Source organism: Canis aureus, chromosome 26, assembly GCF_053574225.1.
Source record: "Canis aureus isolate CA01 chromosome 26, VMU_Caureus_v.1.0, whole genome shotgun sequence".
NCBI lineage: Eukaryota > Metazoa > Chordata > Mammalia > Carnivora > Canidae > Canis > Canis aureus.
Window position 1 is genome coordinate 25,984,006 of NC_135636.1, and position 14,065 is coordinate 25,998,070.

Sequence of the window (14,065 nt, forward strand, 5' to 3'; positions counted from 1 at the left end):
TAACTCATCTGTAAAATGAAGATAATAGTCCCCTTTCTCAAAGAGTGATCATGAGGAGCTAATGAGAAATAGTGGATTTAAGTGCCCAGCACACGGTGGGAGCTCCCAATAGTCTTTTTCCTCTCTACTCGTGGCACGTAGGGAGAAAAGAAGCAAAGTCAGTATCCATCCCAGCTGTTTATTGAAAGGGAAGGTAAGACTGAAGGTGTGCAGGATGGGGAAGGGGCATGGGGCACAGGGGCAGTAGTGCCTGCCTGGTAGGGGAACGGAGACCCCTCCAGGCCGGAGGTGGGACCTGGGCCGGGTGCAGCGGCGCCTCTCTCCAGCTATCTTGGAGCTCCCCCTCGTGGGATGAATGGAGATGATGTGTCTGGCTGCAGAGCCTGCTGGATGGAGGTGCTGGTACCCCCAGTAGGACACATTTGTTACAGGGTAAGTTCAGGACTTGTGGATGATGGTTTCTAGGGGAATGAATATCGAGGGACAAAGACATCCCAGCTCTCCTACCCCTGGCTCTTAGAGACCATTTAAATGCATGTTCAAAGTATCTTCTGAGCCATGTAGGACCATCAGGCCTCCAACCAGGCTCTCTGGATCAACCATCTTCCACTCCTGGAGGTTCCCTGGAAGCCAGGAAAGTGTCCAGCAGGCCCCCTGTTCCAGCTGTAGAACAAGAGTTGGCCCAAGAGGGGACGGAAGATGTGGGTCCAAATTCCTGCAGACGGCCAGCCTCCCTCAGCCACCTCATCTGTAAACTGAGGCTAATCATAGCCCATGATGGGTGGGACGGAGGGGCTCTGATGCCAAAGCACACATAGAAAACCTTCTGTGGGAGGTGACTATTTGCACCATCCTGGAGGTGAAGTCCAAGTGAATGTTTCTGACCCATCCTCGGGCATCCTGGAGCAGCTGACATAGGAAGGGGTCAGGGGATGAGAAAGACTCCACTACCCCTCCCCCCAACTTTGTCTATGGAGAGTAATGCTCATAGCTGGGGAGAAGAGGAAAGTCATGGAACTCTAGAACCTAATCCAAACCCCTCATAGTACGGAGACAGGAACTGATGGTCTGAAAGGATAAGTGGCTTGCCCGGGGTCACACAGAGTGGATGGGGATAGATGGGGATAGATCAAGGAGGATGTTTTCTGCTCCTGAAGGGTCTTGGGAAGGAGGGTTAGGTGGGAAGTTTTGGGAGGACTTGGGAAAAGTTGGCATTTTGGATGAGTTGGGGCCCAATCCTTGGGAAGGGGCACTGGGATTTGAGCTCCAGACTCTCTTGACCTAGGGTTCTGGGGGCATAAGTGGAAGGGGCCCCACTGAAAGTGAGAAGTTAGTGACACAATTGGAGGGCAGGGTGTGGTGGGACAGAGGAATGGTCCAGACCCAGGTCTGGCTCCTCCTCTGGCCTTGTGGGCAGCTCAAGAGTCCCGCTTGGGCTGGATGGTCTGCACAGACGATTGCCCAAAGGGGCTGGCAGGTGGTGAGAACCAACACTGGCCATTGGCGTCTCGGAAGATGGGCGACAGCTGCTGTTCTGGCTCATCCCCGAAGATCTCCACGTGGCCATCAGCGTCGGGGTCCAAGGGTTCTGCCTTCATGTCCTGGCTCAGCCAGCCAGTCACGGCCCAGAAGAGGCAAATGGCCAGCAGGATCCCAGCCGCCACACAGAGTGCTGTGCCTGCCAAGCGGCAGGTGCCCAGAGCCTGGTTGTAATCGGCTGCCCGCTGATCCAACACCAGGAACTCCCCCTCTCCGATGCCCTCCAGCTTGGGGGGTACTGCATAGCCGGTGGTCAGGGCTGCCACACCCAGCAGCAGAAGCAGGGTCCCCGAAGACAGACTGATCTGGAGACAGGCAGACAGATTTGGAGGTAGCCAGGGCCGGCCGGGGGGCCCCCCAGGTGATCCCAACTGGACTTAAAGGTAACACCTTGGTCTAACTTTAAGAGATAGGAATCACAGGGGATTCACAGAACACATCTTCTAAGATCTAACTGATGAAGGGCACAGCTGTCAGGTTCTATTTGGAATCTTGAGGCCCCTTGGTCAATGAATGTCCTTTCTAGCTCCCACTTAGTGGGTTTTTCTGTCTACCTTGAGTTTTCCTCCATTGTTATTTGGGTCCCGTCTCATCTCTCTGTCCCATCTACTTATTTCTCAGTCAAGATAACTCCCACACATCCTTCAGACCTCATCTCAAACCTCATCTCCTCAGGGAAGCCTCTCAGGATGCCCCTGGGACTGGGTCAGGGTCCCCTGCTTTGCATTTGTACAAACCTGCATACATTTGTTCTTCAGTGCACTCACCCTGGTGCACACTTGAACATGTACTCTCATTACTACGGGAGTGAGGTTGGCCTGCCCTGCTGGAATGAGAGCCTGGAGAGCCATGAGAACAGACACAGTCTGGATCCCCATGGCACTGGCACAGAGCCACAGCTGAGTGAATGTTTGCAGAATGACTAAATGAACTACAGCGAGAAGCTCCTAGAGGACAGGGACCAACCACATCTTGAATTCTCTGTCCTCAAGAGCCTAGCACAGTGCCTGGCAATTAGAAGATACTCAAAATTTAAAAATACATACTCACCCTCTCCGGAGAATCTTCCCTGATCACCCCAGGTACCGAGAGCGTTTCCTCTCTGATCATTTGTCCTGAGGTTGTGCATTCACTCTACGTATCTTGGCACTTTGCCTCCCCTCTAGAATGAAGCCCTTTGAAAGCAGAGAGGAAGGACCCTCTGCCTCAGTCCCCTTACAGTATTTGCAAAGAGCTGTGCCCATTGTAGGGATTCAGCTTACTGTCACCTTTCCCTACACTGTGAGCCCTCACTGACCACTCTCCCTGGCAGTTATAGACACTGTTTCTCTAATGTCTTCGACTGCCCTGGCAACGGAACCTCAATATATCATTGTGAAGCCACAGTAAGATTTAACTGAGATGAAGCCCACTTCCTGCCAGTCAGTGTTTACTAGCCCCCTGGCCACCGTAATTAGTTCAGAGAAAGGCATGTGATCCAATCAGAGCCAATGCAATGCTCGGCAGGACTGGAAATGGAAAGCATTGCTTCTTTTCTGAAGGAAATACTGGAGGAAATTCTGATTTCCTGTAGATGGTGTGGAGTGAAACACTGAAGATCAGCATGGTAGCAACTACCTGGGGAACATGTGGGTAGATCCTGAAGTTAAATGAGTCACAGAGTAGGGGCACCATGGTGGGGTGGGGGGCTGAAGACTAAGAGAAATCTTGAACCGCTGGATTGACCTTTGTCTGAAGTTGCTCAACCTCTGGTCTTTTCAATAAAATGACCTACATTTTCCCTTTATTGTTTAACCCGCTTGAATTTTTTAAAAAAATATTTTATTTTTAGGTAATCTCTGTACCCGGTGTAGGGCTCAAACCTGTAATTCTGAGATCAAGAGTTGTACGTTCTACCAACTGAGCCAGCCAGGTGCCCCAAATTTGTAAGGGTTTGAATGACTTAACAGTAGCCATTTGCCAGTTTTTTTTAAGTAGGCTCCATGCCCAATGTGGGGCTTGAACTCACGACCTTGAGATCCAGAGTCACATGCTCTACCAGCTGAGTCAGCCAGGTGCCCCCTAACTGGGTTTTTGTTGCTGTTGTGGTTGCTTGCATGTGCAAGACTCCTACCTGCTATACCTTCCCATTTCTTTTTTTTTTAATTTTTATTTATTTATGATAGTCACAGAGAGAGAGAGAGAGAGAGAGAGAGAGGCAGAGACATAGGCAGAGGGAGAAGCAGGCTCCATGCACCGGGAGCCCGACATGGGATTCGATCCCGGGTCTCCAGGATGGCGCACTGGGCCAAAGGCAGGCACCAAACCGCTGCGCCACTCAGGGATCCCCGACCTTCCCATTTCTTTCTATCCACTGATCCCATCTCCTCCCTGCAGCCACAGGAAATCACAAAAGTTGTTCTTCCTCTGGCCTTACCTTCCAGCACAGTGAGGGCCAGGGTCGGCGGGGACACAGAATAGGAGGCCCCTCAGGGTCATCGCTGAGGGCTGTACCTGCACAGTCTTCATAGAAGAGATGCAGGTAGGAGCGGACCCCATACCATTTGCCATCTTCCACATTGGGGCCGCGGCTACAGCTGCAGGAACGGTCACAGTCTGGCATCGTGGATCTCTGTGGGGGAAGTAAGTTGCAGTGGACAGCGGGAGCGATCCGTGAGACCCTCCCAGGCCCCTGAATCTTTGTGTGTCATCTACTTTTCCTCCCATTTTAGGTAACCCACACTCATAATACAGCCTGGTCTTCTAGATACTGATTTGTCTTTCTACACATACACTGTGAATGAGTCAGTGCATAGGATCTCTTAAGGCCAGTGCTTGACATTTGTAGATGCCAATAAATAAGCTTGTTTAGTCTGGAGGCCACCCAGTGGCTAGGACTGTGAGTTTTGGGGTCTGACTGTCAGGATGAAATCCCAGATCCACAACTTCCTGGCTGTGTGGCCTTAGGCGAGTGCCTTCCCCTTTCCAAAAATTGGTTTCCTCATCTGTAAAGCAGCTAATAATCACACCTGCTTCACACAGTTACCATATGTGAGGCCAAGAAATAGTACCAGTTGTCATTACTATTACTATAATTTCTTAATATTATTATTTTTAAAGATTTTATTTATTTGACAGAGAGAGGGGGAGGGGAGCACAAGCAGAGGGAACAGGCAGAGGGAGAGGGAGAAGCAGGCTCTCTGCTGAGCAGGGAGCCCGATGTGGGACTCAATCCCAGGACTCCAGGACCATGACCTGAGCTGAAGGCAGATGCTTAACCAACTGAGCCACCCAGGTCCCTCTCTTCATTATTACTTTTATCCTAAACTTTTTGGGTCCCATATCTGGAGTAAGAGGTTCTCATCCCCCATCTCCTCTCAAAATCTTCCCCTCTTTTGGTATTCTTGGGGATAACTGTCATCATGGCTGACACTTGCCCAATCAGGACAACTTCCCCAGGTGCAAGGTTCTAAAAAATCCCTCCCCAGGGCTGCCCCTCACAAGGCCACAACCTCCAAACCCCAGGTCATCTTGACTCCAGAGGAGGTGAAAGTCAGGAGCCCTCTTAGTTTCAAGGGTTTTTAGCTTTCTAGGGAAACCTATCTAAGAACCCCTCCTTTTTTAAGAATACATTGTTTATTGAGGTATACTTGACAAAAAGCATATTAGTTTCAGGTGTACAACATAATGATTTGGTATTTGTTTTTTTTTTTTTTTTTAAACATTTTTTTAAATTTTTATTTATTTATGATAGTCACACAGAGAGAGAGAGGGAGGGAGGCAGAGACACAGGCAGAGGGAGAAGCAGGCTCCATGCACCGGGAGCCTGATGTGGGATTTGATCCCGGGTCTCCAGGATCGCGCCCTGGGCCAAAGGCAGGCACCAAACCCCTGCGCCACCCAGGGATCCCTGATTTGGTATTTGTGATGATCACCATAAGAAACCTAGTTAACATCTGTTGCTGTACCTAGTTACCAATATATTTCTTTCCCTATGAGAGAACTTTTAAGATCTATTCTTTTAGCAACTTTAAAATATGCAATACAGTATTATTAACCATAGTCACCATGCTATACATTATATCCTTGTAACTTATTTATTTTATTACTGGAGTTTGTACCTTTGCCCCCCTTCACACATTTTGCCCTGCCTCTGGCAACCACTAATCTTAAGAATCTCTCTTTTCGGGATGCCTGAGTGGCTCAGCCCTTGAGCATCTGCCTTTGGCTCAGGGCGTGGTCCCGGGGTCCCAGGATTGGGTCAGGCATTGGGCTTCCCTGCATGGAGCCTGCTTCTCCCTCTGCCTATGTCTCTGCCTCTCTCTGTGTGTCTCTCATGAATGAATGAATAAATCTTAAAAAAAAAAAAAATCTCTCTTTTCACAGAGACCTGAAAACTTGGTAATGGATACTTGTGTATCCATAGGCAGATAGGACTACAACCAAAGTAGGGGATGAGGGGAAGGGTGGGTATGGGAAGGGTGTGTGTGTTTGCACTGGTGAAGGACTGGGCTCCTGTGTCAGCACCCCTGAACAGTTTCAAACAAAATAAAGCAGTGAGCGTGGTGCCTGGGTGACTCAGTTGGTTGAGTTTCTAACTCTTCATTTCAGCTCAGGTCATGATCTCAGGGGTTGTAAGATTAAGCCCCCAAGTACTCAGGGGGTGCATTTTGAGATTCTCTCTTTCCCTCTCCCTCTACCCCAACCCCTGCTCACAGGCTCTGTCTCACTAAATACATAAAATCTCTAAAAAATAAAAATAAAGCAATGCACTTACACCGAAGGATAAGACAAATTTCTAGACCTCCCTCTAATTTCCAATCAGATGTGGCCTTCAATTTCCTGCATGGAGACACTCACCAGCACCCACATACACAGCACAGACAGGCATATACATACACAAATCAGAGACATACCATGGACTGATGCACATACACACCAGAGACACACACCAACACGGATACACAAACCTAACAGAGAAATACTCAGGCACACATATACCACAGAGAGACATATTCATAGACACACGTAGCACAGAGAAACAGACACACAGACAACACCACACACAAAGACACTCCACAGATACACACGCACACACACACACACACACACACACACACACACACACACAGCCAAAGCGTGCTGGGGCGACCCTTGGAGCCCCCACGGATCCACACAAGCGCCAGAAGTGCTTTTCTTAAAAGCCTGTCTATAAATAAATCGCGGCTCTTCACAACCCTCACCCACAACTCGGGGGAAAAAGAAAATAAAAGGAAAAGACAAAAAATACATATTTTTGGACAGTGAATGGGAAAAGGCAGAGACCAAAAACGAAAGAGAAGAAGCCGACGCGCGGTCCCGGGAGGGAGCGGGGATCGCCCCGGAGGCCGGTGGGCGGGGCCCCGAGGGGTGTGGCCAGTGCGGGACCCGCCCCGGCCCGGCGCCCGCGAGGCTCCCGGGGGTCCGCAGGGTGAGTGCGGGCGGGGGCCGTCGGCGTTAGAGCAGCGACTATTCGTTAAACACCCTAGGAGGGGAGAGGGAGCAGGGAAGAGAGGCTCAGGAATTGTTGGTCTGGGCCAGCTCCTGCCCCTGCAGCTCACGGTCCCTCTTCCCCTAACTATACCTCGTCACTGGATCTCGCTGGGACTGGAGAAGGAAGGTGACCTTGACGCCGCCTCCCCCTCGGCCTGGCCCCTCCTCCTCCCGAGTTAAGGTTGCGGGGAGCGGGTCCGGCGATCAGGGGGAGGGGGACAGAGGAGGCTCCGGACCCCGCTGCGGGTACCCGGGACGCCGGTTGCCATAGAAACCGCTGGGGAGGTGTCCTTGGGCAGGAGGAGGGAGGAGCTCGGTGTGAAAGGAGCGGGAAGAGGAGGGGGCCGCAGGGTCCGAGGGGGGAGACTGCGGCGGCGGCGAGGGGAGGGAGGAGTAGGCGAAGGTGACAGGCGCGAGGGCCTGAAGACGGATGGAATCTGTTGCCTGCGCCGCCTCAGTTCTCCTTCCCAGACCCCCAGGCCCTCCCACTCCAGTGGCCCGGGCTGCCCTGGCTCCGTGAAGGGGCGCCCTGCTGGGGGGCCAGTTCCTCCCGCTCTACACCGCACCACTGTTTCTGACCGGCCCACCAGTCCCCTGGTCCAGATCAACAGCCGCCTTTCCCCCAGGAGGAAACTGAGGCACGGAGGGTGGGAATAGGTTTTTAGCAAAGAGGTGGGTAGCGTCTCGTCCTCTGAAGCCTCTGCGCATCCACTCGGCACTGGGGTGTCTCCGGGAGATGGGGCTGGTGAGATCTCTGCCCCCTGCCACTTCTCTGGGACCTCACCTCCCAAAGCCCAGGGCACACCAAGGCTCGGGCGCCGCCGCCCGGTCCGAGGCTGGACGCGGCCGGGCTGGGGATGCGGGCTGAGGTGGGGCTCCCCGGAACCCGGGAGAAGGCGGGGTGGGGGTCAGGGCCGAGCTCACCTCTCCGCCTGCTGTCTCCGCCGAGCGGGAGCCAGAGCGAGAGCCGAGAGGAAGCTGCTTTTGTCGGCGCCTGCGCCGCAGCCCGGGGCGGGGGTGATACGGGGGTAAGAGGGGGGCACCCGCCCGCCCCAAGGGCTGGCTCTGCAGATTGCGGACCCCTGCAGGATGGATAGCCCCTGTCTCCTTCCAGAGTTTCCTTCTCACTCTGAGGCCCCAGACCGCTCGCGGAAACCCCACGGCCTCCCCGGAACGCACCCCCTCCTTCGGTCCCTCAAACTCCTCATCCGACATTCCATCGCTCCCTCCATCTCTCACCCCTCTGACCCAAGACCCTCGCCGTCACTGAGCCGTCACTTCCTCATTGCATCCTCGGCCCCCTCTATGGGTTTCCATTCCCTCCACGGAGTCCCTAACCCAGTACACAAACGCTCATCTTGCTGAGCCCCATCTGCTCCACAGATTCTGGTCTCTGACCCATGGCTGAGCCCCCTCTCCCTCGGGAGCCCCCTACTTCTTACTCAGTCCCCTATCCTCTCTCCATTCTCTTTCCCTCTTTGACCCCCTGACCTGGCTAAGGGTCAAACCCTCTTATCTTGAGAAGGGAGTTGAGGTTAGGGAGGAGGGGTTGGGAGAGTAGTTTCCTTTCCTCTCTGGAAGGAACAAACGAGATAGCCTCCCTTGGTCTCTCTAACCTACCCTCAGGTCTGCCCTGGGCTGCGTGTGCAGAGAGCCAGCCCTTGCCAGATAATTGTCTACTTCATTTCTTGTCCTGTGCCCACAGCCTTGGTTTTGTCCCACACTTGCTGTGTGGTCTTGGGAAAGTCACTGCACTGCTCTGAACTTCATCAAACAGCATTGCACAAACATACCTTCATGCCTTGAACATCCATTCTGCCTCTCCATGTACTGGGGCTGGAGATACAGAGACCAATAAACTGCAAGATGAGGCCATATCTTTTTCCATTCACTGTTGTGTCCCGACGCGTCATGTCATGCTTGGCATTGAGTAGGCCACTCAATAAATATTTACTGAACATAGACTCATAATAATAAGAAATATATGATGTTCATTATGTGCAAAGGGCTTGTCTAAGTGCTTTCCATGTATTAATCACTCATTTAACTGTGTGTGAGACAGACAGAGACAGAAAGAGGAAGTCCTGGTGCCCAGAACTAAAGGCCTCAAGTGGTGACAGGACATGAAGCTGGATAAGCAGGCATACACGACACCCTTCAGGGCCTAACAAGCCAAGGAAAAGAGTTTGCAGTTCAACCCAAGAGTCATGGGGAACCATGGAAGCATTTGAAGAAGGGATGTGATCTGAACTGCACACTGAAAAGATCCCTCTGGATGCAGGATAGAATGCTCCAGAGTGGCAGCAGAGAGACCAGTGAGGAATCTCCACATCAGAGATAATTATGTCAGCCTAGTGGACCTTGCAGAGAAATGAATGGCTCCAAGAGATGGTAGGGGGTAAAATGAACTACAGGAATAAGAAAAGATTGGGAACAACCTGTGCTGGTTTTAAAAATGGCCACAAATTCTTTAGCACTTCTCCAAAGGAGAGGGGGGAATCTACATACCCTCTCTTTGTATCTTGCATGAGCTGATGGCTGCATGGGGCAAGTGATGCTCTGACATCTAAGGCTAGGACATAAGAGGACATGCACCTCCCCTAGAACTCTGGCTCTTGGTGACCCGAGGAGCCATGCAGGAAGTCTATCTACCTTGAGGCCACTGTGCTGTGAAGAAGCAGAAACCACATGGAGAGGTCTACATGAAGTTACCAGTCCCAGCTGAGACTGGCCTTTGAGTCATCCCACTTTAGGCATCAGATGAGTGAAGAAGCAACCAGATGATTCCAGTCCACAATGGTTTGAATCAGTTTCAGCTCTGATGATATGGGAGAGGGGATGGATGAGGTTCTAGAGGCAATGGGAAGGGATGAGGTCAGGTGTACAGGAAGGATGGGCTTTGGGCCAGCACAGGAAAGATCCAGTGTCCTCTGAGAGCTGGGGGAAGAAGGAGGGTGGCCACCAAGAAGAGATACAATGTGGTGGTTATGAGTTGAACTCTGCATGTAACAGATCCATGTTTGAATCTTGGTTCTGCCACTCACTGCTTACATGATTTAACTGCTCTAAGCCTCCGTTTCCCTGACCATAAAATAGATATATTAGTGGTTGCTTCTTAGGAAGGTTATAAGAGTGAAATGAGATATGCATATAAAACCCCTACTGAAGCACCTGGCACAGAGTAAGACCCCAACAAATGATTGTTGTCACTACTACTATTATTGTTACATTAGTTTATAGGTGAGGAGGGTAGGGAATTGAGTGACAAGACATCTGATAAATTGAATGCTCTGGAGAAAAATAAGAAGCATCACCTATTAAGAAAGAGGAAGGTTTTAAGGGTGCCTGGCTGGCTCAGTCAGTGGAGCATGCAAGTCCTCATCTTGGGTTTGTGAGTTTAAGCCCTATGTCGGGTGTAGCACTGACTTAGAATGTAAATTATTAAAAAAAAAAAAAAAAGAAAGAAAGAAAGAGGAAGGTTTTAGTTCAAAAGGAGGCTTAAAAAGGGTGGTGGATCAGACATAAAAGGCCACATATTGTATGTTTTCACATATATGAAATAGCCAGAGTCAGAAAATCCACAGACAGAAAACAGGTTAGTGGTTCCTAGGGGCTGGGAGAAGGAAGGAATGGTGAGTTATTGCTTCATGGTTTTCCTTTTAGAGTGATAGAAATAATCTAGAACTAGATAATGGTGCTGGATGCACAACATTGTGAATGTGCTAATGATAAATTTTAAGTTATGTATAGTTTACTACAATCTTTTCAAAGGGTAGTAAAGATTTGGAATAATCAATAATGATAGTGGCGGTGGTGGTGACAGATGTCACATACTGAGCATTTCCTGTGTGCCAGCATAATTTATCTTCTCAATGACCTTATGAGGTCACTTGCCTGAGGTCACCAACCTGTCATTCAGACACAATGTGGCAGAATCTGAATTTGCTCCGATGGCTTTGAGGCCAGGATCTGTAGAGACAATAGCATGTATGGTTGTGACTTTCTTTGGCAGTGTCAGGAGAAATGGGAATGAAGGAAGCCACTGGAACCCCAGCTCCTGGACAGGTGGGGCAGAAAGAGGGGGTGAATGTGGATGCAGAGAGCAGAGGAGAAAATAGACCTGATAATGAACCTCAGGATGGATCCCGGCTCAGTAAGGAAGGATGCCAATGCAGCTCAGGAGGAGAGCAGATGGATCTGTAGAAGATGCAGGAATTCCAGACGGAGGAACTCAATGAAGTCCAAAAATAGGTAGATGGGAAGGAAGGGAGCCTGAGGTCAGAGAGTGGGACTCTGTAGTTAAAGATTTTAGATGTAGAACCCTGTAAGAGATGAGAAGGTTTACTAAGCCAGTGCTATCCAATAGAAATTTCTCCAACAATGGGAATGGTCTAGATCTGTGTGTGCTGCCTAAACAGGAACCACTGGCCATATTTGGCTATTAAGCATTTGAAGTGTGGCTAGTAAGACTGATGAACTGAATTCTAAATTTCATTTGACCTAATTACTTTATTTACTTATTTATTTTTAAGTAGGCTCTATCTATACCCAAAGTGGGGCTTGAACTCACGGCCTAACATCAAGAGTCACATGGTCTACCCTCTGAGCCAGCTAGGCACTTCCTAACCTTAATTACTTTAAGTTTCAATAGCCACATATGGCTAGTGCCATCATATTGGACAGTCAGGTGTCAGTGGGTCAGCCAGGGCCCCACTTGGAACATAACCGTCGTCTTAGATCCATTCTCTTTCATCTAGGGCTTTTGCCCTGCCCCCTAGTGGTCTCTTCTCTACATTGTGCCACAGTGAGCTTTAATGCATGCGTCAGATTCTCATAGGGGAGTCTCACTGCCTGCTCAAAACCCTCTAATGACATGTCATCTTACTCAGGATAAAAGGAGAAAACTGTGGTAGATTAAATATGGCCACAAACTCTTCGTCACTCTGCCCTTCAAGAGGTGGAGTTTATTTATTTTTTTTTTTAATTTTTATTTATTTATGATAGTCACAGAGAGAGAGAGAGAGGCAGAGACATAGGCAGAGGGAGAAGCAGGCTCCATGCACCAGGAGCCTGATGTGGGATTCGATCCTGGGTCTCCAGGATCGCGCCCTGGGCCAAAGGCAGGCGCCAAACCGCTGCGCCACCCAGGGATCCCAAGAGGTGGAGTTTATTTCTCCTCAATCTGAGCTGGCACGGCGGTTGCTTCAACCAACCAAAGGTGGCAAAAACAACGCTGTGCTTGTTCTGGACTTAGCTCTCAAGAAGACCAGTTTCTTCTTCCCTGCCTCTTGGAACACTCCCTTCTGGAAAGCTCCCTCTTGGAGCCCAGTCCCCGTGCCTTTAAAGAAGCCCAAGCGACACAGAGAGCCACATGCAGGTGCTCCAGCCCCAGCTGGGGTTTGACAGCCCCGGACAAACCTCCAGCCCACAGCTAGCACAAAACACTGTATTGGACAGCATGGTGTGAGGACATCATCTCAGACATGTCAGCCCACTTGGGCCCTCGGATGATGTCACATGAGCAGAATAACTATCCCACTAAATCCTATAAACCCACAGTATCTCAGGAGATAATAAAACAGTGTTAAGCTAGTAAGTTGAAAGATGATTTGTTACACAGCAATGACTACCCCAAACTAGTCTTACTAGGACCCGCGATTGCCCCTCCCCCACAACCTTACTTACCTAGTGATCTCCTCTTCTTCCATCTCCTCACTCACCACTCACCACCCCGGCCACACCGGAATCCTTGAATGAACTAAGTGCATCAGGCGAACTCCCATCTTAAGGTGTCAGAGCCTTTGTACTTGTTTCTCTGCTTTTACTGACCCTTCTCCAGATATCTGCATGGCTAGCTTCTGGCTTTACTCAGATCTCTGCTCGTATGTCAGCTTGTCAAGGAAGCTTTATTTCAATCCTGTGGTAGAGACATAGACTGCTCACCAAATTTCCATGTGCATCACATACATTTCCTAGTTCCCTTGAAGTCAGAAAAAAACATGTGATTAGTTCTGGCCAATGAGATCCAGGTCTCCAAAGAGTTCCTTGGCGGCAGATTTTCTTGGAAGGGAAAGAACAGAACTTAAGATTCATTTAGTTAACAGAAAACCCTGAAAACAACTGAGGGTGAGAAATTGGGTTGCTAAGAAACCTCCTAGAATGGGGAGATGTTTGGCATCCATTGCTAGGCAACCTAAAAGAAGCTAGATAGGCAGGTTTGGCTGCAAGCAGCTTTCTCCCTCCTTTTCATAGGCTCCCTGAATGCCAGACTGGATATGGTCTTAAATATTTCTGGTCCAACCACCTAACTGCCTACATGGGGAAAGTAAGACCTCAAAAGGCAAGATGATTAGCCCAAATTCCCTGTAATTTCTCAACAAGAGCAAAGACAAATGGCCTAGGAGGGTATTATGGGGAGTGAACTGGCATGGCTGAGGCAGAGTTTTAGGGTACAGCTGCAACTGTAAAAGGCCTCGAATGCCAAGAATCTTAGCATTCATCCTGAGGGTAATGGGGAACCACTGAAAGGTTTCAGAGTTAGTCACATTTCTTTTTTTTTTTTTAAGATTTATTTTTTTAAAGATTTTATTTATTCATTCATGAGAGACACAGAGAGAGAGAAAGGCAGAGACACAGGCAGAGGGAGAAGCAGGCTCCATGCAGGGAGCCAGATGCGGGACTTGATCCCAGACTCCAGGATCACGCCCTGGGCTGGAGGCAGGCGCTAAACTGCTGAGACACTCAGGGATCCCCTTATTTATTTTTAAAAGGTTTTATTTATTTATTAATGAGAGACACAGAGAGAGACAGAGACATAGGCAGAGGGAGAAGCAGGCTCCCTACGAAGAGCCTGATGCAGACTCGATCCCAGGACCCCAGGATCACGCCCTGAGTCAGACACAGATGCTCAACCACTGAGCCACCCAGATGCCCCTTATTTATTTATTTTTAGAGAGAAAGTGAGGGGAAGGGCAGAGAGAGAGGAAGAGGGAATCCCAAGCAGACTCCCCTCTAA

General features: G+C 49.9%; 1 protein-coding gene across 3 annotated transcripts; it reads right to left on the reverse strand.

Annotated features, from left to right (window-relative positions):
* Positions 1–164: 164 nt before the first annotated feature.
* NRSN2 (neurensin 2) lies at positions 165–13,053 on the reverse strand. Of its 3 annotated transcripts, none has more exons than XM_077872595.1 (3): positions 12,736–13,053; positions 3,956–4,150; positions 165–1,844 (listed from the first exon to the last, which is right to left on the reverse strand). In XM_077872595.1, the coding sequence occupies exons 2-3, from the start codon at positions 4,139–4,141 to the stop codon at positions 1,419–1,421; spliced, it is 612 nt and encodes a 203-aa protein (XP_077728721.1). In that variant the 5' UTR covers positions 4,142–4,150; positions 12,736–13,053; the 3' UTR covers positions 165–1,418. The 3 variants fall into 3 exon arrangements, with proteins under 3 accessions (XP_077728721.1, XP_077728720.1, XP_077728722.1); XM_077872594.1 differs by lacking the exon at positions 12,736–13,053 and adding an exon at positions 7,975–8,502; XM_077872596.1 differs by lacking the exon at positions 12,736–13,053 and adding an exon at positions 7,142–7,816.
* Positions 13,054–14,065: the final 1,012 nt, after the last annotated feature.

Excerpts from the sequence above, each read along its gene's own strand:
- NRSN2 (XM_077872594.1), bottom strand. The coding sequence starts at position 8,265 with ATGTCGGATGAGGAGTTTGAGGGACCGAAGGAGGGGGTGCGTTCCGGG. Across the intron at positions 4,151-7,974 it reads CGGAGACAGCAGGCGGAGAG|AGATCCACGATGCCAGACTG; the intron begins GTGAGCTCGGCC and ends CTTCCCCCACAG. Across the intron at positions 1,845-3,955 it reads GGCCCTCACTGTGCTGGAAG|ATCAGTCTGTCTTCGGGGAC; the intron begins GTAAGGCCAGAG and ends GCCTGTCTCCAG.